This window comes from Gobio gobio (assembly GCF_949357685.1).
Source record: "Gobio gobio genome assembly, chromosome: 11".
Taxonomy (NCBI): Eukaryota; Metazoa; Chordata; class Actinopteri; order Cypriniformes; family Gobionidae; genus Gobio; species Gobio gobio.
Genome location: NC_137104.1, coordinates 24,599,330 through 24,625,942, shown reverse-complemented (window position 1 = coordinate 24,625,942; position 26,613 = coordinate 24,599,330). Strand labels below are relative to the sequence as shown.

Sequence of the window (26,613 nt, the reverse complement as noted above, 5' to 3'; positions counted from 1 at the left end):
CCCGACAACACTCACATAAACAAACAAACAAATGTTGGGTTGAGACTTAAAAAAGTTATGTTAACTGAAATACATTTTTAAGAAATTGGACAGAAACTGTTTTCGAAAGTCTTTTCATTAATGTTCCCATAACTTTTTCCATCAAGTTATGTTGTAGTGTAGTTTTGAAATTAATAAATGTGACCCTGGACCACAAAACCAGTCATAAGTTGCATGGGTATATTTGTGGCAATAGCCAACAATACATTGTATGGGTCAAAATTATCGATTTTTTTAATGCCAAAAATAATTAGGATATTAAGTAAAGATCATGTTCCATGAAGATATTTTGTAAATGTCCTACCATACATATATCAAACATGTATTTTTAGTAGTAATATGTATTGCTAAGGACTTCATTTTGACAACTTTAAAGGCTTTTTTGCATCCTCAGATTCCAGATTTTCAAATAGTTTTATCTCTGCCAAATATTGTCCAATTCTAACAAACCATACATCAATGGAAAGCTTATAAATGTAATGTACAAATCTCATTTTCAATTTCCTTATGACTGGTTTTGTGGTTCAGGGTCACAAATGAAATATCTTACATGATTTCATGATAAAGCCTAACTATTGCCGATTTTGTATGAATTCATAAAGTGTGATTTGTACAGAAATTTACAGTTTTTTTTAGAACAAAATGTAAGCATGAAGACCCACCCCTAAACATAAGCTTCAGTGGGGTGAAAGCGGATTGTACGAAAATGTATGAACAAGATTTATACCAATTTAGCCACAAATTCACCAAAATGTAAAATAGTTACGAATTGCCAAGAGTGTGTTGAAATGGAAAAGTCTTGGGAAGAAATGCATTGAAGTTGGGATTCATTCTAGTGAATCAGTTTGTTGACGTGGTTAATGTAAATGAAGCGGGGGAAAAAATACAGGTCTTCTTTTTCAGCTAAGTATTTAGTTAAATGCTAAATACTTCATTATCATGCTTTCTTCAATTTATTTATATAAACTAGGGTGTAATCTTTTTTTTTTTGGTTGATGTTGTTGTATTTTGTTTCATTTATCTGATCAATAGGGATGCCACAATTCTCTATAATATATTGAACCGTTCGGTACGGCATTCACGGTTCGGTTTTGCATTTAATTAATTATTTTTCTACAAATTCTATCATTTCCTCCATTCCAATACTGAACAACACAACATACATTCAGATCACATGTTAGTAGTAGAGTTATACTCACGGAACACTATAGTTATTCACAATCACCAAAGTTCATTATTTGCATGCGTTTTACAGCCTTGCCGGTTTCATTCGCTTTTCGGAGCGCGCGCACTAAACGCCTGTCAAACACGCGATTACTGGACTAAATAGTCGTCTTAATGCGCTAATACTGTCAAATACTCACATGGTTAACGTAAACACAGTCGGTTATGTCTAAAGTGAAAGTAAAATCGCGTGTGTCTGTATATTAGATGCACGCAGGTCTTAAATTGACAACAGCGCAGTAGTGAACACGCGATCCTTAAAGGGACAGTTCCCCTCTAAAATAATGTCATTATTTACTCACTCTAATATTGTTCCAAACCTGTATTCATTTCTCGATAACAGAATTTTCATTTTTGAATGAATTATCCCTTTAAATGTTAATACAACAACAAAAGACAAAGAGAAAATCACTCACTGCTCTTGACTGAAAAACTAATACAGTAGCTAAGAACCAATGTATATTTTATAGTGAAGTCTATGTAGTGTTTTATTTTTACATTCATTCATTCAATTTCATACTTTAATGCTGCTGTACAGCTCTGAGCTGCCAGTGTAAATCTTTATATGTATATATATATTTATTTTATATTATACATTACACTAGGAATACAAGTTTTTTTTTTAAGTAAAGTTTTAAGTTTAAGGTAAGTTTTTCAATTATTTTAAGCAAAATAAAGAAAGAGTATTGCAATAAAAAAATTGTCTTTTTTTCTCCTTAACCTCTTGCTGTTCCTGTCGCCTAAGAATAGAATAACAAAAAAATGTATGTGACAAGCCATCCGAACCGAACCGAAAACCGTGGTTAAAAACTGAGGTATGTATTGAACCGTGGACTAACTGTATTGTTGCATCCCTACTGTTCAAATTCAATATTGTTTAAAAGTTTAAAATTGAGAAGTTCCTTAATATAAAAATTCTTGTTGTGTGCCAGAATAATAAGCCACTGATAAAAATTTTAATTATTCCATTGCGTAGTTCTACTGTTGGAAAGACATTTTCTTTATAGAAAGCTTTAATGTAGCGATCTCATTTTTATTATTAGCTTAGTAGTAATTCACTATTTTTTTCTTCAAAAAAGTAGCTTAGGAAGCTTTACTGTTTCAAAGTAGCTTCCTGCCAGTCACAAAGACGTATGTTTTTAAGTTGTGGTACAAAACACATTTCATTAGCACAGCGCTTTTATCTTGGTGGAGCGGATCTTCGCTACGTTTAATGGTCTGACGGAAATGGAATGGTGCGTTTTAGTGTGTTGCATTTTAGTAGTGTTGTAAAAATGAATCTAGTTACCCCTCAGCAGGCTGACCCACCCCCTGTGTGCCTTAAAACCCTTTTGACATGACACAGAGTGCGCACACACCCTCCTCGGAGCGCGAGCAGGCCATACAAAGATTAGCAGGAGGGGTTGACAGCTGACCTCCGTTGTGACCTCATCACACTTGCTCACAGACGTGCACACACACACCCCTCTGTGCTTGTGCATTAGATTATTGGATGGAGCGCTGTTATGGCCAAGATGGGCCTGTAAAGTCCAGTTTTGATTGCCCTGCCTGGGGTTACTGGGGCAGGGGTGTGACCTTGAGTCTACCCTGGAGCGATGCTGGAGAGGAAGAGTTGAACAGAGCATGCATATTGTATTGGATAGAGTGCTAGGGCCCATGGGGTCGTTTGACTGACACCTCTCTAACAAGGCAATTACTGATCTCTCCTATGTGTTCGCACACTTCACACAAGTGCTCTGCTCACCAACACTTACACACACAATGTGAATCGCTACTACATTCTTGGCAACTTCACTTTGTCAAGAGCTGGTAGTAATGTAATTAAAATGTTATACAAAATATTGGTGATCATACTGGACAATATCAGTGAATTATTGATATCTGTCTGAGGTCTCAAAATTAAGTCTCAAGATTTCTCTCAAAATTACACAGTACACTCTTTCTATGCCAGACCTCAAAAAGTACTAATAAATAAACAGTAATCTTTTAAAATATACAATATTGTTTTGAAGAATAATTTTGCATGTAGTATGTACGTAACTACAGATTGGAGCTTTCTTGATAAGATTTCAAAGGTTTAAAAAGCAGTATATAAATAGGGCTGCCTAGAAAACCACAATATTGTAATACTGTGATACTGACAAGCCATATGCAGAGAAATGCAAACAACTGCAATGTTTACGGGTTTTTTTCATAAGGCTATACCCTTCTTGTTTTACATTTCATGCGTGTATTGAGTTTTAAACAAGTTAATAATGATATCAAGAGAGAAGAATGTAAATTTCTCTGCCAAGTGGCTTTTTTATTTTATTTTTTACTTAGACTCCTAGTACAACTGAGATTTGTACAGAGGCTCCATAGATTTGCATTAAACAAGCCTAAAGAGACAGATTACTGTCCTTCTTCAAGTTAAAGGATTAGTTCACCTCAAAATGAAAATTCCCTAAAAAAATTTACTCACCCCAAAGCCATCCAAGATACTTGGGGTAGTACTTCCGCCCACATTCGGCGTGACATTTTTCAACGTAAGTTACGTAATGCCTGGCTCGTTGCAGACCAGCACAAGATGATCAATTGTGGTTAAAAAGTATATATATATTTGATATTTTTTTAGAAAATGGCCGATCGTTTTGCTAGATAAGACCCTATTCCTCAGCTGGGATCGCAGTACCATTTGAAGCACTTCACAGCCCTTTGAAACTGCATTGATGTGGACGTTCAACATTTTGGAAACAATTGAAGTCCATTGTGTGGAGAAAAATCCTGAAATGTTTTCCTCAAAAAACTTAATTTATTTTCCACTGAAGAAAGAAAGACATGAACATCTTGGATGGCATTGTGGTGAGTAAATTATCAGGAAATTTTCATTTTGAGGTGAACTAATACTTTAAGTCATATATTTGTAAAAAATAAAAAAAAATTAAAAGTTTGCCAAGTCCAAAGAGGAACGTTTCTCTGGCAACACATTGCTGGTCGGTTGAGCCTTGTAAAGTGACGCTCAAAACCTAGTAACAATGTAACTTGCATCGACTGACAGCCTGTCTAGAACACGCAGGGATAAGCAGTGCTGATAGTGGTGAAATATTAGCAGTTTTAGAAAGCCTCTCGTCCAGTCAGTTTCGGGGAATGGAACAAACTATTATAGATATATATTATACATACAGCCCAACAAGCTATTATGTGACTATATTGACTATAGTCAGGATTATGTTCTGTTATATGGACCCTTATTTTGACATTCTGTTCTGTTTGCTCTAGTTCCTGTTTCCCCGCTCTTTTAAGTTTCGGTTTCATTGGTTACTGATTATGTCCTTGTTTGTTTCTATAGTTACGTATTAGTTTCACACATGTCTAGTTTACTTTCCTTTGTTCTACCCCTGTTTATATAGTCCTGTGTTTCAGTTGTTCTTGGTCAGTTCTCGTTTACGCATTGTTTGGTTTGTGTTATTCTCCTGCCTGCATGTTTGAATTATTAATAAAGACTATTTTGTTTAGAAGATCCTTCGTCTTCGTGCCTGCTGACCACATTGTAACACTTATTTATATAGCAATTAAAAAATATATATATATTTGACCTCTCAAAATCACTGCAAGGGAAATTGCTTCAAGTCATATAGCCCTTTATATAAAAAGTATTATATGCCTACTTAAAATATAGATATTTTACAGGATTTTTTTTTCTTTCTACTTTTAATAGAGTGAAAATAGTTTCTACACCAAATGCTTTTCGGTGCATTTAAACAAAAAAATTAAAACAGCATATACATATAATAGGGGTGTAAAATTACTCACGGTTCGGTTTGTATCACGGTTTTGGTACGGTTCGGTATGTGCTATGTTCAGGGGGAAAAAAAGACTACTGTCAAGTAAAAATAAAGAAAATAGTAATATCCCAAATAAATACAATACAGCAAAGATACAAATAAAACAAACAATGCTTTTCAGATATTTCAGGTAGGTCTAACAGTAGTTTTCAGATATAGAAATTAAATAAAGCAATCAAATCTAAAACGACACCGCATATAATCTTCAATGTATTGATTAAATTAAGATTAATACAAATAAAGTTACAAAAGTTATTCATTTAAGAGCAGTGAGTGATTTCTTTGTCTTTTGTTTTTTGATTAACATTAAAAACAGATGGCAGCAGGAATTTTAGGCTGCTGTCACTTTAAGACATAATGCACGTTGATTCAACATACTGATACTGTACACATGCAATGGCTTTTTTTCGACTGAATACATTCATTTACTGACTATATTTGCTAGGATACTCGCCAATACATGCATTTTACATAATTTTTGTGTAAAGACTTGAAAGAGAACTCAATTCAGTATTCACATGTTTACTGAGGTGCAGTTTTCCATGTGCACACTTCAGATGTGTGCAGACACAAATCTTCTAGAATGTTCTAAAAAGAGTTTTCTTTTGCGTCTCCTTGCGTTTGAATGTTTAAATTAGCGCAGGAACACGCGCAAATGATAAACGTCCCAGGCCATCAGGTAGTCCTAATTGTCAAGCCCTGCCCAGCGCTTTCGTTATCGGTTTGTACCTGTCCAAATTAGCGCTAAGTGCCTGTTTAAACACAGTCGGTCTCACCTAAGCTCGCGCACTATCTACACCTGGGTGATAACGGACCGGTCACATTAGAGCATACGGAACTCACATTGAATAAAGTTTACAAAGAGTGACTGTTTTGTGCTTTTTTTTGCAGTGTAACATGTTGGGAAGCCATAATGTTCCCTGACCGGATATTTATATGATGCAGGCAGCGACTCCTTCACTTGCCATGCTGAAATGCAACAAACCAACACGTAAAGAACTGTGATGTCAACGTATGCAGAGCATATCCATCGACAGAAAAATACATTAGCTGAACTCTGTCTGTTTTATGCGTTAATATAGATGCCTCATCAGATTTGAGATTAATTGCGGTGCAAGTGCATGCCGAACCGTGAGTGGAGAACTTGGGATGCACCGAAAGGAAAATTCTTGGCCGAAGCTGTAGCATAATAAAACACTTGGCCAAAGGCCGAAGCCGAATAGCGAACGTGGTTTTCCGATTTTTTTTTGGTCAATTTATTTTGCCTTTTTTTTTCACCACTGCATAAATTAAATAGTAAAAATTAGCTTTTTACTATTTTTTTGTGTTTTTTTTTTTTTTTAAGATAAATAAATTACAAAACTACAATTTAAAAATATTTATTTAACACTGAACATTTTTAGCATTCCAGCAGACATTATACAAACAAAGCACAATATTTTTAGTATTTTATTTTTTCTTATGCCATCTTATCTTATCTTAGGCGTATTATGTCTACAGGTATCATAATCAAATCACTGAGGGTGCTTCTGAAATCACTGAGGGTGCTTCTGAAATCACTGAGGGTGCTCTATTAAAGTGCAGCAACGGCTCTACCACAACAGTGAGTCTACTGTGAGACATTTAAGATTATTTAGAATTTCAAAAATATTTTGCAACAAATATTTTTCTATTAATCTATTAGTCTGCCTTTACATTGCTTTAATGCGTTACTATTTCACTATGTCACTTCCGAAACTTTACAGCGTGCAATTGGCCATTAATCCTTTTTGCAACATGAAAAACAATAGTTTTAAGACCGCTCCATTCACAATCACTAAACGCTGTCGCTATGTCAGTTCATCGCGATCTCACAAAGTACAAAGTTCAATGAAGCTGCTAACAATGCACAATAAATATCTTACTTGCGTCATCTACACTTTGTTTGTTTGTTCATGAGAGGTTTTGCGAGCCGGTCACTGCTGCAGAAACACGTTGTAATTGGATACATTTGACGTTCTACAGACACAAATATGCACTGGAGCATTTGCCAATACATACTCTTGCTTGCATTTGAGGGCGCTTAGACAGTGTCTGCAAACAGCCATTTTTGCGTCTATCATTTTGTGTCTATCTCGGACACTTTAATGCTTCCACACTTCCAACATGTTTGCTGCATTTAGAAGCGTGCGCACCTCTCTCACACGCACTGGTTGCTATATTTGATTGCGTCATCAAAAACGTCATTGTTCGGTTACATTTATTCTGTCTTTTTTCACTTTTCGGCCAAATAATTTCGGTTGCCGAACATTCAGTGCATCCATATGGAAAACGGTATGGTTCGATTTTTTACAGAGAACTGTTACATACCTGATTTGTAAAACAGCCAACGTTATCAGTTATAACAAAATAAGTGGCGAATTTTGGTATTGAGCAAATTTGGCTATTTATGCAAAAAATATGTCTTACATTGTGAGATTGTGAGTCTTCGACTATGACCATAAGGCTTGCACTAAAAGCTCAATGTTTTTCAATCCCAAGATATAACCTTATGAACATAAGCTGACTGTATTAACGTAATGACATTTTAAAACATACAACAACCTCCCACACTAAACTTTTACTACCATGTTTCTAAAGGCAGCATCTGTAATAAATAGTTAATAACACAGACAGAACCTCTGGCCTTTGACAATAAACACTCGACTCTTGTGTACCGTCTCAGGCCTCACCCTCTAGTCTGGGCCAAGCTTCGGCCCGCCAGTGGAAAATAAAAAAGGTGCCAAATTGATGCAGAGATCAGATATTGACGAGGATGGTGTTTTTGTCCCCTGCGTATTCGTTACATGCAAGTTGCAGCGCACTAGTGAGCTGAATGCCAGTCCAATATCCTGTTTCCCCATTCTGGAGCTTGACTTTGGCCACTGCCCTACTGGAAATGGACTACACTAACCCTGTGTGTGCAGCCATTTGTGAGTTAGAACAAGACAGCTAGAAAGAAAGACGCCATGATCGTGCATTTCTTTTTCCATGCAGCACGACTAGGTATGCAACAGTGCCGTTATACACGGCGGTCTATTAATAGCTGGGTTCTGTTTTCACTTGAAATAGCCGTATGGTGTAAGGACTTTGTCAGATAAGATAAGCAGCCTTTAGCTCGCAAAACCTCAGATGTAGACAGTGCCTAAAACAGCAGACAGAACAATATGGGGCCAGACCTGGAAAAGACAACACGGAAGGAAACTCCTAGAATCCAATAACGTAGACACAAATGAAAATGCAGTCTAATCCACTCGTTTGATGCGTGCTGAACGCTAAGGCTAATACGACACAGATTACACTGGCAAGTTTTGCATGCTGAGCCCTGAAAGGTGTGTCCTTTTTGCGTTTTGTGTGTGTCTGCTCTGCTGTGTCACTGGCTCCCCTAGTTTTCCAGCCTCTTTGGATATTCGGCCCTGAATGCAGCCAGCACTGCAGTAGAATCTAAGCGCCAAGTCACCAAGCATTCCACTGTCTGCACGGCCCGTCCCGAACACCACAGCACAGACACGGAAACCACAAATGCAGTCTCACATTCATGTGCAGACACACACATATATAGGGTTGGTATGCCTTATCAAACAGGAACAGGAACAAATACCATTCACATAATTTGTGGCAAAATCACTCAGCAAGCATGAGTAGGCAAATTAATAAAATCTGTCAAGAATGTCACACGTCATGTTTCCTCTCATATTCAAAAGTAAATTAAAGTTTATTTAATATTTTCCACTGTGACATTTTCATGACAATTAAGCAAATTGTTCTTATTGTCTTCAGGCAACAACAACAAAAAACAGCTTTTAATTTATGCTGATATTAATTAAACAGTCATTGTAATACAATCATTTATTTCATTGTATTACAATGTTGAAATCACAGCCTTTTAGATTTCTGGGGTCCTCAGAAGTGGATGTTGTCATAGTCGTGTAAGCTTCTATAGAAAAATACTCATGATTGTGTTTCTATGGCTTTACAAAGAAGGAAAAACATATTGAGAGACTGATTACGTTGGTAAGAAGAAAAAAAAACGATATGTAATTGGCCATCACCCCCTTAGCCATTGTATTAGAAACAATCACACAGCAGCGTTAACTAGTTTTATGTATCTTTATGCTTTGTGTTATATTACATTTCATTGTGTTATAAATGTACATTATTTTACCACAAAAAAAACAACAACATCTCAAAGGTAAAACATCATGTCGGATTTGCGGTAATGCAAATTCGATGGGGGATTGTCATAAAAAATAATGCAAAAAGTCCAGCTGCTCTATAAACAATGCAAAAACTCTTAATGATGCTTCAAATTCTTTACCCAAGTATTTATTTTTTCCTTTGAAATGTCATGGTGAAAAGTCAATTGTTTCCATGAGATTCACACATCTGCAAAATCAAATGGCCCTAGCATTTATTTTCAAAACACACAAAACTTTTCTCTTTTTCCCCAGTTCTCTCTTATGTAGTCCTCACTGGCTGAGGGAAACTGCATATGCATCATACATCTTACAGAACAGAAATCAATTCAAGTTCATGAGCAAAAGAAAAGTTTCTGGGGCAGTGCCGTCTACCAGGGGGCTCTGAGAAGAGGGACGATTCTTTCATATGAAGGTTTACTTTTAATAATTCATCCCATTTGCGGCAGAAATAGCCAGTGCGAGTACTGATTATGACAGGCCCTTTTGTCCTCTGTGGATTCAGACAGCCCAGAGTCTCAGCCAGTCTGGGCTGAAGTGGGGGAAGGGTTGACTGACTGGCTGCCCGCTCCAGACCGCAGTGAACCAATTCCCAGCAATAACGCCAGCGGACGTACACACAGCTTTAAGATTTGAACATTTTAGCCTACAGCTTCCATGTTATAGTAAAACAACAAGAGGCAATTACAAGAGTTTCTACAAAGTAATATCACATTAACTACATGCAGTTCACATGTATAGCATAAATGCTAATAGAAAATGTTATCAAATAGTAGCCTACATTAATGGTGAATTAACACATTTGGAAAACTAGAGGTGTGTTTGTCTGGGAACCCAACAGAAGGGATAGAGTTAAAGAATGTGTACACTATGGCAAGCTATTTTTAAATACTGCCAAGTGACTTTTTTTTTCTTTCTTCAATTTTACTAGCAACTATCATTATATACTAATACTTAATCCAATAGCACGTAGTATCTATTCTATATAGAAAATATATTTACGTTTTCCTGGTCTGAATAAAAACACTAGCTTCTTATAAATAGGTACTACTGTCTATTTCAATTGTTACTAGGAATTATTATTATTTATTTATTTTTACATTTATCACAATTCCGTGCTAGTAGCTTTCTAATAAGTACTAGTAGTAGTGACACATTGAGAATGATACTAATCAATATTGCATTGCCCACTCGTACTTTAGAAATAAGCACTCATAACATAAAACAGACACTAGTTCGTTTTCAGGAATAAATGTTAAACGGCTTGCCATATTGTGCGCAGCCCCCACAGCAATACCAGCAATATTCGACTGATGCATTGAGTTGTGTTCCAGTGCCAAACACTCCCAGACGCACGAGTCATCAGCAATAGACTTGTATTATTATATTTAATTGGTCACGCCGTTTAAAATACAACAGAGGATTATCAAGAAGTCGTTTTTGACAAACACGTCGCATTTTTGGGGGGCTGAACGAATAGTTTAATACGCCACAGCCAAATTCGATGGGTGTACAAGTCAGATAGTGACAAATAACGGTCACATACTGTAATAATTCGACATTATAAGAATGACATTTACACTCAGATAAATCTTTAACACGTTCGTGTTTGACATTCGAACAGCTTGCTGCCATAATAACGGGTTCGGAACTGCCATAGTTACATTTGATTCATTTGCAGACCGAATTCAATAATTGAATCTAAAACTGTTACATTGCCACCAGGGTGAGTCGACCACGGTAACGTTACGTTAAACACATTCTGTTTTCATTCGGTACACGTTCGAAAATGTATCCAATGTAACAGTTTGCGTTCCCTCCGCATTCGAAAACGGCTCAGAAAAACCCGCCCTACTTACATATATCCATTCCCTGTGGCTGGGATAGGGTGCAGTTGCAGGAGCATGTGTCATTGGAGTTGGCGGCGTTGTTGTTGTTGCTGGAGCTGCTGTCCGGGACCGTGATGTTTCGCATGGGGGCTCGGGGAAGTGACGGGACGGGGGGAAGAGAGCCGCCGGCCGCGGCCCTCACATGAACTGAGGAACACTTCCACAGCAGCAGCCTGCGGTCTCGGTGCACGCGCGTCTCATGCCATTCTCACGACTCTCCGACGCATTTTCTGCTTCTAGACTACGGTAAATACGTTCCCCGCATCTTGACGGTCTTTTCCTCTCGCTTTCATTCAGAAGAATGGCTTTCTGTGACGGTCTCAGACTCACAGCCCACCTCCTCCTGCGCCTCCCTCCTCCGAGAGGGGAGCAGCTCCAGACAGACAGACAGGAGCGGTGGGAGGGGAGACTGGCGCTGACAATGGCGGTGGTGAGAGAGAGAGAGAGAGAGAGAGAGAGAGAGAGAGAGAGAGAGAGAGAGAGAGAGAGAGAGAGAGAGAGAGAGAGAGAGAGAGAGAGAGAGAGAGAGAGAGAGAGAGAGAGAGAGAGAGAGAGAGAGAGAGAGAGAGAGAGAGAGAGAGAGGTTGCTCTACCCTCAATGGGACTGTGTGTGTAGAGGCGGTTAGAATTACACACACACACACACACACACACACACACACACACACACACACACACACACACACACACACACTCATTAGTGCCAGCCACGACCAATCAGGGCAGGCATTGAAGAGGCTTTAACCTTGGGCTGACCCCACAGTCTAGCAGATATTCAGCAGATGTGTCAGACACCCCCCTTCTTTCCCAAACTGTCTGCGGTCTATAAATATCCGGGGTGGTTTTGGTATGGGGAATGTCCGGCTGAGTGGGCAAAAATGAAGTAACAACCTCCCCAGCACCAAAGTACATTACAAAACATCAAACCAAGTGTCATCTGCAAACACGATTCTGAGCTTTTATCACAACTTATCACATCACTGATGTCACTGTGCTTTTTAGTGGATGTATGAGGTCAGTTCTCCTCCAGAGGAACTTTTTGAAATACACAAAGTTTGTCTTTTTTGTGAAATATTTAGCTTGAAAATCGTACTTTAAAATGAAAATCGCTTAACTTAAATTCATAATGTTTTTGGGCCACTGTATGTCTAACTCTTAATTGGCGAATCTCACTTGCACCTATATCAGTGTGTCTATTGTAAATGATCCATGTAAATGATTTATCCATGATTTATATTATTATTATTATTCATGTGTCATCAAAATCTCTAATCAAAAAGCTTCCCATCCCTCTTGCAGTGACATCTCTTTTCTGATGACGTGTTCACTGACACAAGGGCGGGACCTAAACTCGAGTCCTGCACTAGTCCTGTTTGGTAAACCTACACCTGCCCTGCACCCACAGTACTCAACAGAACACCCGAATCTGCATTTTGGCGGATAGCCTATGGTAGATACTGCTTGCCTGTAGTGTGGCGTGAATGGTAATGCAGCGGGGTTTTTTTACAACGTACAACAACTGCAGAGAAGCCTGGAACTAACCAAAATAAAGTCAGATGACGATACTGATGCTTATGTCATGCTTAATGATGAATCTGTAGCCGAAAAACAAAAATTAAACATAGCTTTTAGAATAAAAACTGCTTAATCAGCCATTTTCAGTAAAGTTGACTAAATAGTAAGTGTTTTTGTGCCTGCTATTGTGCGTTTAACTTTAATCATGCCTAACAGATATTTGTTTAAACAATAATTAATTTTAAAATAATTATTTTCAACGTGTTTATTGCTAGCCCTGCAAAAAAATTAGACAGCATTAAGGTACATAAATTGAATCAAATGTAAAATAAGTCAAAATAAGTCGTTATAAATGAAATGTAACTAATGTAATTAATTAATAATGCAATTTATTTTTGTTAAAGGTGCACTATGTAAAAAAAAATCAGTAAAATATCCAAAAACTACTAGGCCAGTGTTATTTATTTTGTTCAGTTGAGTACTTACAATATCCCAAAAGTTTCCAACTATTTGTAAATCGTGAGAAAATTGCTATTTTTAACCAAGGAACCGGGACGTGTGAGGGAGTCGCCTGTCAATTGCGTCATATATGCGTTATCCTCGGTTTCCGGTTGTATTTGGCAGAAACGCTTTACTCTTACTACAGTGTGCAACAAGTGTCATAACAGTCGCCGAGCGAACGCACAGAGTAACGTCATAACATCATTTTCAACACACTCAGATGTATCTAATATGATAAACAGAGCTGCGTTACCTCATACTCATGGCCGGAAAAGCGGAAATGGCGCCGGCGACTGGCATAATAAAAGTCCCGCCACTGCTCGCGAGGCTTGTGTTGCCTTCATCTTATTAACAATCGCTCCTGCTTCTGCTTCATACTATAGTAACGTTAATAATCACATCCATGAACATGATTTCTGCCCGAGTCCTATCCCGATTCTTTTCCACCGGCTGTGAGGTGGAGACCACATGTCCCAAGATTCTGCGCTCAAACTTGCCGTCATCAAACTACGCCTTTGTTATGAATAGGTGACCTCTGGTGGACGGAAAAGTTACATAGTGCAGCTTTAAAGCTACAAAATTCATTTTCTCTTTCTCTTTTGTGGTTTGATCACCATTGGTGACACAAACAGCTGCGGGTATATTAGGCTGCTGTCCCTTTAAGACAAATGCACAGACCTGATATAAATGACACGCATCCGTTTCTTTCTCAATTGTTTACAACACATAACCGACTGTGTTTACGAGGATACTCACAGAGATGGGCAATTTGACTTACCGTATTTTCCGGACTGTAAGTCGCATCAGTCAAAAAATGCGTCATGAAGAGGAAAAAAACATATATAAGTTGCACTGGACTAGAAGTCGCATTATACTGGACTAAAACGCCAGCTTCACACCGCATGCCCAAGCAGTGCGTTGGCAGGGCAGAAGCTCAGTTGTCTTTAAGTTAAAATTTCAGTGAAATTTTTTTTTCAGTTTTCAGTTGTTTTCAGTTAATTTTTCCAGGGGTAGGCTACAGGAGCAGCATAGAGCGCCCTCTCGCGGCTGTAGTCGTAGCTAAATGTTTATTCTTGTCAGACATGAATTGATTTTGATATTTAAGTCGCACCTGACTATAAGTCGCAGGACCAGCCAAACTATGAAAAAAAGAGCGACTTATAGTCCAGAAAATACGGTAATTTTGTGTGAACGTGTCCGTTTAAGCTCAAAAGAAAGGGAAAGAAACCTGAATTCGGCATTCACGTGCTGCCTGCGCACATTAAAAACAGTCCTCTTTTGCTTGATGCCTGACTCGACTTAACATGCAAATGATAACTTTACAATTAATCCACGAATCACATGCGTTATGAATCGGGGTGCAGCTGGCCCATATCAACGGATTAAATATGGTCCCTATACTTGACATTGCACATCCTGCGATGTAACTATCACGGTTGCGCACATCATGATATCTATGCTAAAACGATATATCGTGCAGCCCTACCTGAAACTCTGCAGTATATATGTGGCCGTTGGTCCTCTTAGCAGTATGAAATATAAAACTTTTTTTCAAGTTGTGAATAGATAGATAAAGAAAGCAAAGAGCGTTCCCTTTATAATGACTGAAGCTGTCCATCACTTCAGTTGCAGCGTGTTTGGCTACAATGCTCCATGCTGCAAATCGTGTTGTAATTAGAAACCTTTGACAGTCTTCAGACTACAGAGCGTGAACACAAATAAGCACGAGACCGTTTGAAAGCAGCTGCCTATCAGCGGGTACCGAACTGAGTCGAAATAGTCTTGGCTACTGGACCCGCAGTCTGCCCGAGCCTATTGATTCCCGACCCGCACTGCAAATGATATTCCACCCATAACATCAAATATTAACAGTTCACCTGTCGGATACCCGTCCACGTGCAGGACTCTGGGTGGGTCAGCCTGTCGCTTACATGAAATTACAGCAATAGCAAACCACAGCCATCCAACGATCCAATCGATTTCTGATGGACAAAATCAAGTCCCATCCTAATTAATTTTTCGAGGAGACATTTTACTCGGATATACGTCACAATAGGAAAGAAAACCTATAAGCTTTTCTAGCTTCCTCGGGGGAACCCATTCACTCTACCCAATTGATTTTGTACTGTATTATTGTAATGTTTGCAGTGGTACTGTGAATAAACTCTAACTCAAAAAGACTACTGCAACTTCCATTTCATGCTGACTTTCATTCTAAACCTTATATCATTTTTTTAATCATTTCATACTTCTTTTTTATATATATTTTGCTTGAAATTTTTTGTTTAAAATGATTGCATTAGCCTTGATATTTAAAATTCTTAATATTTTTTTGTAGTGTACTGTATGTGTAACTCTTAATTTCTTAAAATCAAAAGAAATATGAATTTCTGTTTTCTTTTTTCTGATATATTTATGACAATTTAAGCACTCATGTACTCCACCCAAATTCTCATTACTGAAAATTATTATATATTATTAACACTAATTACCAATTTTATTTTAGTGTTATTTATATAACATTATAATGTTTATTAATGTTTTTTATATTTTAGTTCAATTTTTTTTATATTTCTATTTAGCTTTATTTTAGGTTATTTTCTAATTATTTTCTAAAAGTTTTTTTTAAGTTTAAGTTTCATATAATATTTTATTTTAGCTTATTTCAATTAACAAAAAATATGTATGAGTTTTAGTGTCAGTTAACAATAACAACACTGGTATTTATATAGGCTACCATAGTATTTCTTGTACTGCCTATACTGATATTTAACAGTTATATAAAAAATTTTTTTGTTGCAGTCTAAATTGACTACTGCAGTAATGATAATCGCTATTCAGAATAATGGGGAATACAAAAATTCCAAAGATAAATGTGTAGACATTATTTGACATTACTTTGAAAATGTGTAGAAGATCGTTTGAAAAATGTTTTCATCTTCTTCTTCTTGACTTTGATGAGAAATGTGATCTGGATTTGTTTTTATGACACTCTGGCAAATGTTAAAGGAACACATGCTAGCTGTGTGAATAGACAAAACAAAGAAATATTTATGTCTCAAAAACAAAGGACATGCCGCTTACTTCAATCGTTTTTAAGAACTGTTTGTCAGACTTGAGTGCTAAAATTGGCCTTGTTATGACTGAAGTTGAAAGAGATGCAGGTTTTGCTTTAGCGCCCTCTGGCGGCATCTGGGGTCACGACACCACTGCATTGCTTTAAATGTGGGAAGAGTGACCTGTGTTTGCAGCCTACTTTCCCCTGTGAACTCTCACTGACGGTGTGATGTTTGAAGTGTTCCAGGCCGAGGTGCGGTAACAGATATATGCGAGTGTGTGGCTGTGAGGATATTTACAGTGATAAGACAATCTGTGGTGGGACCAGCTTTCCCCGTGCGAGCCGGTCACAGTAAGGTCAGACAGATAAGAAGAGTTTATGACAACCTCTGATTTAAAAAGAAAAGAAAAAAAAGACATATAACTGGGGTACCATTTCAACAACTATGAGTCTTAAAATACTTACACTTTATACTAGGCTAACTTTATACTGTTTTGCATGACTTCATCAGTCAGGCAAATATATAAGTAATATAAGTAAGTCTGATAAGTAAGACACATGATTTATGGCATCATTAATGCAATAAACAATTACATGCTAATGATTAGTAATTGAGCAAACCCCTAACCTCAATATGAGCATTAAAAATGTCTTTGCAAACACAACTCATGAAAGTAACTGACAGTAAAGAAGTTTCCCCCTTCAAATAATGTAGCATCTACACACTGTAAAAAACAACAACTTATGACATATTTTTTTAAAATTGCTTAAACATATAAAAATAAGTTAAGCAATTTTCAACTGTTTTTATAAGTTATACAAGATTCAGCTTATTTGTAAGTTTTACAGTGCACATTTATATTTGGAATTTCTGAATTCCCCATTATTTTCAAATATTTAAATCAGCAGTATACATACAATGATGATGTAAATACCTGTTATTGCTAATTAAAAACTATAAGAAATAATTTTCGATAATTGAAATAATAATAAAATAAAATATAAATATTTTATGAAACAAAAAAGCTTAGTTGCTTTGGCAAATAAACTGAAATAACAGGTAAGTTATTAAAATATTTAAAAATATTAACATATTAATATTACACATATTTGAATAAAAACAATAAAATATTTAAAACTATTCAAATGAAATCTGAAAATATACAAATAAAAGCTCATTTAAAATATTAATAAAAGCTATAATAGTATATAAATAATTTTATAGTTGCCCAATACTAATCATCTTTCTTACAATATCACCTCACGCCATAGACAACTCCTTTCAATGCTTGCCAGTGTCTTTAGGGATGACTCATAGCGTCTGTTGCTGGAGGCCACGCTTCTTACAGCTGAGACACAGACACATCAGTTTGGCTCCGTCACACCACCTGTGATTGCTCAGGTGGAAGTCTAAATCACACTGCCGTCAGCCATCACATCAGCAGAGATCAACATCACAGTTAGACCAAGTCTAGCCAACTAAATGTGCCTTATATTCGTGGAAGCAGACAGGAACTTTAGACTGATATATTGCACTATGTATTTGACAATGTAAGATGGGAATAAGAAAAATTAACTAACTGAAAGCAGGATCACTTCCTCACAGCAGGGTCACTTCTACAAACACGTACAGATACACTAGTGAGAACCTACTAAAACGAATAAAATATTCTAACTATTAATATAAAAGTAATGAAACTATGTAGATAAAACATGTAACGTGTCAAACATTTGGGAACTTCCTTTTATGGTTTTCACCTTATAAATGTTATAATGTGACATACTTTTTAGCACTTACAAAAAGTACATATATTATTCAGAGATGAATATAAATTTTCACCCTAAATAAGGTACTTTACACTTACAGATATCATTAGTGTCATATTTTAAGGTAAAATTACATGTATTATTCCATTAATTCTACTGTAATATATCTCACAGAATTTAGTAAACAACTTTAACTTATATTCAACACTTTTAAACAAATAAACAGTAGCATTTTTACATTCTTTTTTTCAGTTAAAATTAAATTTTCAGATTTGAAATTAAAACCATTTTTGGGCCATTTATGAACCTTTTGATTGACAAAGAGTATTCACAAGTTTACACCAATCAGGCATAACATTATGACCTAATATTGTGTTATATTGTCCCAATTTTGCTGCCAAAACAGCCCTGACCTGTCGAAGCATGGACTCCACTAGACCCCTGAAGGTGTGCTGTGTTATCTGGAACCAAGATGTTAGCAGCAGATCCTTTAAGTCCTGTAAGTTGCGGGATGGGGCCTCCATGGATCGGACTTGTTTGTTCAGCACATCCCACAGATGCTCAATTGGATTGAGATCTGGGGAATTTGGAGGCCAAGTCAAACACCTCAAACTCATTGATGTGCTCCTCAAACCATTCCTGAACAGTGGTACGTGTCAATGTAACATCTACATGGATGGCAGGACCCAAGGTTTCCCAGCAGAACATTGCCCCAAGCATCACACTTGCCTCTGCCGGCTTGACTTCTTCCCGAAGTGCATCCTGGTGCCATGTGTTCCCCAGGTAAGCGACGCACACGCACCCGGCCATCCATGTGATGTAAAAGAAAAAGAGATTTACCAGACCAGGCCACCTTCTTCCACTGCTCCGTGGTCCAGTTCTGACGCTTACATGCCCACTGTTGGCGCTTTCGGCGGTGGACAGGGGTCAATATGGGCACCCTGACTGATTTGCAGCTATGCAGCCCCAAACGCAACAAACTGCGATGCACTGTGTATTCTGACACTTTTCTATCAGAACCAATAACTTCTTGAGCAATTTGAGCTACAGTAGCTCATCTGTTTGATCGGACCACACGGGCCAGCCTTTGCTCCCCACGTGCATTAATGAGCCTTGGCTGCCCATGACCCTGTCGTCGGTTCACCTCTGTTCCTTCCTTGGACCACTTTTGATAGATACTGACCACTGCAGACCGGGAACGCCCCACAAGAGCTGCAGTTTTGGAGATGCTCTGACCCAGTCGTCTAGCCATTACAATTTGGCCCTGGTCAAACTCGCTCAAATCCTTACGCTTGCCCATTTTTCCTGATTCTAATACATCAACTTTGAGGACAAAATGTTCACTTGCTCCCTAACATATCCCACCCACTAACAGGTGCCATGACGAAGAGATAATCAGTGTCATTCACTTCACCTGTCATAATGTTATGCCTGATCAGTGTATGTTGAGTTTTAATGTGTTTGTAAGGTCATTTTGGCCACAAAAATAGCAAAACATGCATTTAATTTGAAAGATAGCTATCTAAATACCATATATGTTTATTGTTTTATATAAAGCTGATTGACATATAATTTGACTCAATACAACCCACACCCCTAGAAGTTTTTTCCCCTGCATTTTAGAAAGAAAAAATATATATATATTTTTATTTAAAGAAGAAAAAAAAAAACATTGCTTTGGGGTTGCCCAAAAGTATAGCTGAATAAACACATGCACATACACATTCACGCACCGAAGTACTACACATGAATAGGCAACAGTATTGATTAGGAGTGATTAGAGAAGCTGCAGTCAGCATTAACTAATGTAATCCTCATTAGTCCGCTCTCTCTAACTAACTCTGGTAATACCCCAAAATGAGCTACTAAAGAGTAGAAAGGAAGAAAGGCCAGACACAGGAATAAATCAGACGGGAACAAACCAATACAAATGCAGGTTCTTGTCAGGTTGTGTCAAGACTGCCAAGTTTGTTTGTGTGTGTGCGTTTACCTGAGGATGGGAGATATTGATAGGCTGTAAAGTCATGGGCGGTGAGTGGCCATGCCCCTGGGAGCTATGCAGTCTCTCACTGCTGGTGTGATGAAGTGTTTACATGAAGGGATCACCCTGAGGGGGCGGTATTCATTAACCAGACTTACAGACTCAGACTATTGACTTCTCGCTCTAGACTGAACCTCTCTCTCTCTCTCTCTCTCTCTCTCTCTCTCTCTCTCTCTCTCTCTCTCTCTCTCTCTCTCTCTCACACACACACACACACACACACACACTTTTACCTTTAACACACTTTCCACAACTTCTGTTTGAGTAGCTGCTCTTGAACCTGGACTTTTGTTATTGAGCTCTGTTTCCACTTAGAGCTCCACAGCACCTCATTTTATTCATTTACAGACTTTACAGACCATACCTAAACGACAGCTCTGGGGAGTCTTTAATGCATGAGCAATAAGAAAAAAAGGGAGACAAAATCTTTATGTTATGAGGAAAATATGAGTTGTACTTGCTGGTGAAAAACTCACTGTCAACCTGAAATGATGTTCACAACCGATTTTACTTCCATAATCCTATATACTTCATAGTGAAACAGGATATTCAGCAAGAAAAATGTAGGGTAGGACTTGATTTTATTTGATGGCAAAATATTACACAACTTCCTACAAGAGTGGAGGCTAACAAAATTGGGGAAACCACAAGACTGAACTCTGAAACATTTCTAAGGCTGCCCCCTAATAGTCGACTAAAGTTAGTAGGTAGTTGACGAAAAGGCTTTGAGGCTTAAGCTGTGTTTACACTGCAGGACCTTTTCCCAGGAACTAGGAACTTTGGGGTGGTACTCTGTGTGTTTCGACTGCAGGAACCAGGGTCTAAATCAAGTTTCGGCTAAAAATTTTACCCTGAAAACAGCCCAGCTCAAAAGGTAGTACTTTTTCAAAGTTCAGGAACTTTCAGGGGTGGGACTTGGGCACTGAACATGCTGATTGGTTGAGTTCACGCAGCATTTTGATTGGCTGACTCCACACAACATTTTATTTCAACCACCATTTTTAAAAGTCTGTAGCGGTGCTTACAGTAAGAGTTGTTTGCTATTCGAATCAACAATGAAGTTTAAAAAAATATGACCAATGGACCGATGACGAGGTTCAGGCTTTATTAAGCTTATATGCAGAGGACAAAATCCAGCGGGAACTGGAAAGCCGCGCACAGTCCTACATCACCGGACTAATCTTCACGGTACTTTAGACCACGATGGAAATGCAGACAACAAGGTATGGGGAAAAAAAGTTCCTGGGACAAATTGTTCCGGGTAATTTCGGTGGAAACTGGGATTTAGTCGACTAAGCAGTGTCAACTTCAGACACTGACCCAGAAAAAAATTGTTTATTAATAAAAAAATGTAAATGTCTCCTTGCCATTTTCTCCTGACAAATAATCATTAATAATTACCCTAAACATGCGATTAGTCGACTAATGGCTTAAAACATGCATGTGGCTGAGGGACTGTGAGAATGCGGCGAGGCCGGTGGTGAGTGATAATGAGCGCCAGCTGCGCGCCGCACCGGTCTCGTGTCTCACGGAGGAGCTCGGACGCATAAAAGGAGGAGCGACGGCAGTGAAGGACGAGAGAGGACCAGGCCTGGATTTTTTGTTATTGATTTTTTGTTTTGATTACGTTTTTATTATACGGTTTACTTTCAGTTTGTTTATTTTTTATTAAAGTCTTTAAATGTTCCTGCCTCCTTCTTCCCATATTTACAAACGTTGTTACAATGCATTTGTCGACTAATAGCTTAGTTAAAACGTACGATTAGTTGACAAATGCCTTAAAACATGCGTTTAGGCGACTAATGGCTTAAAACGTGTGATTAGTCGACTAATGGCTTAAAACGTGCAATTAGTTGACGAATGGCTTAAAACATGCATTTAGTTGACGAATGGCTTAAAACATGCATTTGTCGACTAATGGCTTAAAACGAGCGATTAGTTGACGAATGGCTTAAAACATGTGTTTAGTCGACTAATGGCCTAAACCGTGCGATTAGTCGACTAATGGTTTAAAGCACTTGATTGGTCCCCTAATGGCTTAGAACATGCGATTAGTTGACGAATGGCTTAAAACCTGTGTTTAGTGGACTAATGGCTTAAACCGTGGGATTAGTCGGCTAATGGCTTAAAACGTTCGATTAGTCGACGAATGGTTTAAAACGTGCGATTAGTCGACTAATGGCTTGAAACGAGCGATTAGTAGACTAATGGCTTAAAACATGCATTTGTGGACTAATGGCTTAAAATGAGTGATTAGTTGACGAATGGCTTAAAACATGCGTTTAGTTGACTAATGGCTTAAAACGTGCGGTTAGTCGACTAATGGCTTAAAGCATGCATTTGTCGACTAATGGCTTGAAACGAGCGATTAGTAGACTAATCGCTTAAAACATGCATTTGTCGACTAATGGCTTAAAACGAGCGATTAGTAAACTAATCGCTTAAAACATGCATTTGTCGACTAATGGCTTAAAATTAGTGATTAGTTGACGAATGGCTTTAAACATGCGTTTAGTCGACTAATGGCTTAAAACGTGCGGTTAGTCGACTAATGGCTTAAAACATGCATTTGTCGACTAATGGCTTGAAACGAGCGATTAGTAGACTAATCGCTTAAAACATGCATTTGTCGACTAATGGCTTAAAACGAGCGATTAGTAAACTAATCGCTTAAAACATGCATTTGTCGACTAATGGCTTAAAATTAGTGATTAGTTGACGAATGGCTTTAAACATGCGTTTAGTCGACTAATGGCTTAAAACGTGCGGTTAGTCGACTAATGGCTTAAAACATGCATTTGTCGACTAATGGCTTGAAACGAGCGATTAGTAGACTAATCGCTTAAAACATGCATTTGTCGACTAATGGCTTAAAATGAGTGATTAGTTGACGAATGGCTTTAAACATGCGTTTAGTCGACTAATGGCTTAAAACGTGTGGTTAGTCGACTAGCTTAAAACATGCATTTGTCGACTAATGGCTTAAAACGAGCATTAGTCGACGAATGGCTTAAAACATGCATTTAGTCAACTGATAGATTAAATGAACGACTACTAGTCAACAAGAAAAATCTTTCGTTGGGGGCAACCCTAAACATTTCACAATCTACTGCCATACTTTGTCAGGGTTTTAGAATGATTCTCAGTCCAAAAGACTGCAGCATTCTCCTGATTTTTCTCGTTCCTCTCAGGACACTCATGGTAAGTAAAACTACTTATAAAAAACACACACAATCCACCGGGGGAAACATATGCCCAGGTTTGTCCTTACTGACTGTCTCGCCTGGCTTTTAGCAACCTTTAGAGTCTCTGCTACACGACTGTGACCTCAGATCAGGACACTTCTCCTTGTTTGTCATTTCTCCTGTGCTAAAGAGTGGGACAGAGGAAGAGAGGACAGAATGAACCTAATGGTGAATTTCTATGAAGCTCATTGTTAGCCATTTCCAATTTTTTTTCATGGATGGATACATTTAAATACATTTATTATTTTAATTGGAATTTTTCCAAAGAGAAACTAGGCAAATAAATACAAAATAAATAAAGCATCTTTGTGGACCCTAGGGGAGTGAATCTTTGGGTAGACAGCGAATCGTTTTCATTCGATTCACAATTCAAAGGTTTTTTGATTAATGATTAGATTCTGTGCATTTATAGGATTATTTATATGCTGATAGTTCTGGAGTTTCTAATGGTTTAAGTGCTTAAATCACATAGTTACATATTACTATACTTAAATTAGTTTTGGGGGCTTTCAATTTGGTTAGACTATGGATGGATTAACAAAAGTGTATTAAACTATACACGTATACACTGTTCAAAACTTTTGGTTTAAGATTTTATGTTTTTAAAAAAGAAGTCTCTTATGCTCAAGGCTGCATTTGGGCTACTTGATCAAAAACAATTTTGTGAAATATTATAGCAATTTAAGATAACTATTTTTGTAATGGCAGAGCCCGCAGAAGAAGCCCTTTCCCGAGTACTAGTTCATTGACAATGCTCATTTCCTGTTTGTCTCATGTATTAAAGTCATTCCATTTCCATGTATACTCTGCAAAGTATTGCCAGTTTCACTGCACTTCCAAGCGTTTACCATTGCCTGCTGTTCATGTTGCTTGTTATGACTATTGTGAACTTTTACTGAAAAACGTCTCTTGGATTACTGTTTTCATTGTGTTTGCCTGTTTGGGCTGTTACCTGTGTTTTGATATTTGGCCTGCCTTTCGACAACTATACCTCTTTGTCGAGTTTGTCACAGTTTTCTATTGTAATATATTTTAAAATGGAAGCGATTCGTGATATCAAAGCTGAATTTTCAGCATCATTACTCCAGTCTTCAGTGTCACACAATCCTTCAGAAATCATTCTAATTTGATGTTGTTTTGCTGCTCAAAAAACAATTCTTACTATTATCAATAAGGGTGTAATGATACCCTCATGTCACAATTCGATACATATCACGATACTGAACTCACGATACAATGTTATTGTGATACTCCGAGACATTTGGTAAAAGGTTAACAAAAAAATGTACAGATGATTAAAATGCTAAATTTGGTATTACATTGGATGTGGAAATGAATAGGCTTGGACTTGGACAATGGTGACACCAGAATAAAAATATTCATGATTCTGCTGAGAGCTGAGAAGACAATTATTATTAATATTTTTTGTGGAAACTGTGATACATGATGTTTTTCCAGGATTATTTGATGAATAGAAAGTTCAAAAGAACCACATTTATTTGTAATATAATTCTTTTGTAATATTAAGAAACTGTCACTTTTGATTAAATGAATGTCATATTTCCTTGCTGAATAAAAGTTTTAATTTCCTTCAAAAGAAAAACAAAAACCTTTTTGACCGTGTACTGAAAGCAATCATAAACTATATCTTTAAATTCATAAAGTGCATCTGATTTTACAAAGCGATTTTACAAATGATCGCATATGCATGCATCCAAATCACATGACCTTCTGTAATGACTACATTCAGAAAACACTTCCACCACACCAATAGCTACGGAGATCCCAACCCCACTACAAGAAATCACAAACGTCCTAACTGTAACTCAAACGTCCTTTAGAAGACTAATCCCATCCAAACTGGGCTTATGGGAGATGTCTGATTCGTGGATGACAGACCACACCCAGAGATCAGCTGACAGCTGCAGGAACGTTCTCATTTCTACCTCAGTCTCTTTTCCCTTCATCACATACTGATGACTTGTTTTCTCTCGTCACTCCTCACTGCACATAAACTGTGACTTTCCATTCGCTCCATATAAACTTTATTCAATCTATGAAAGCATTTGGTTTTATTCATCACATGTGAGATTAGATAACTTCGAAACGGTCACATGCTAAATCTAAAATAAGCAGTTTCGAGGCAGACTCTAGCTTTAAAATCAAGTATCTGCAGTCTGCCGTCCCTCCTGTTGCTGATGCGGTGTCTCTGACTGTTTAGGGGTTTGCTGCAGAGAGAGAGAGGGAGGTAGTGTGCACTTTACCATCGACACACTCACTTCCTTCCCCAAACATGAACACACTCTGCGCACAACTGCCAGAGGGAGGGAGTAGAAAAATATTTAAGGGCCGACTCTACTGGACTGACAAACAACAGGCAGACATCTTGAACACCAGCGACATAAGCACAATGAAACATGTTATCATCTCACAATATGTTTCTACATTAAAAGACACGTAGACAGACAGCAAATGCAAAAAGGACAGTGATTTTATTTGATAATGCAGTTTTAGCCTTCCTTGCATTTGGCGTCTCATATTGTCTTTATATTTTTGGATTATTGTTTCTAGAGCACACAAACCCTCTTCCTCTCTGCAGACTGCACGGGTCAGGATATGAGGGTTTGTTTGTGCGCAGCAGACAGACAGAAAGAACACATGCGACAGTGCTTTTCAATTCACTCCAATTACATCCCACAGACAGACTCAATGCTTTGATTCCTTTTGTATGTGCAGGCGCCACACTGTCAGGATATTTCCACCTACCAAAGTTCACTATAGGATAATAATGTTAAAGACTGAACATACATTGTGGAAAATTAGCCACAGATGCTCTCCTCAGCTCACACAGGGCACATTTTTGTGTTCCATCTGCACTTTTTTTTTCAATTGTTAGTCTACTTACACATGCGGTAGACCAAAGTCTTTAGGTCACTGCATTGGTTTTTCAGCATCTTGCGACATGAGTGTTACGGAATTATGTGATTCCGTTTATGTATATATTTGTTTTATTTGCTTTCTTTATATTGCTATTTCTGTGTGTGTTCTTTTTTTTTTTTTTGCTTTGCAGTCTTTGTCAAACAGGAATCTTGCAACCAGCTGCGGGATGGGTCCGCCTTTTTCCATGATTGGACTAAAATGATTGAGGAGTGTTTAAAACCATCGCTTCCGCTTCCAGACGGCGAGCTGTTGCGCTTCCGGGCCGGTCGCACTTCTCCTGTCTCCCCTCCAGCCGCCAGACCTCTATTATATATTCTTTCGATTCTGTTAAAATAGGCTTATGTTTCTTTTGTTTT

General features: G+C 37.8%; 1 protein-coding gene across 2 annotated transcripts in view; it reads right to left on the bottom strand.

Moving 5' to 3' along the window:
* The window catches only part of ldlrad4a (low density lipoprotein receptor class A domain containing 4a), a 111,544-nt gene that overhangs the window by 18,119 nt on the left and 66,812 nt on the right, over nt 1–26,613 (bottom strand). Inside the window, exon 1 of one of the 2 annotated variants that reach the window (XM_079829796.1) lies at nt 11,161–11,550. The exons of the other annotated variant lie outside the window; for it this stretch is intronic. Within the exon in view, the coding sequence (XP_079685922.1) occupies nt 11,161–11,275 (115 nt within the window). The 5' untranslated portion in view covers nt 11,276–11,550. Of the gene's footprint in view, nt 1–11,160; nt 11,551–26,613 lie in introns of those variants that run through there. 2 annotated transcript variants of the gene reach the window in all.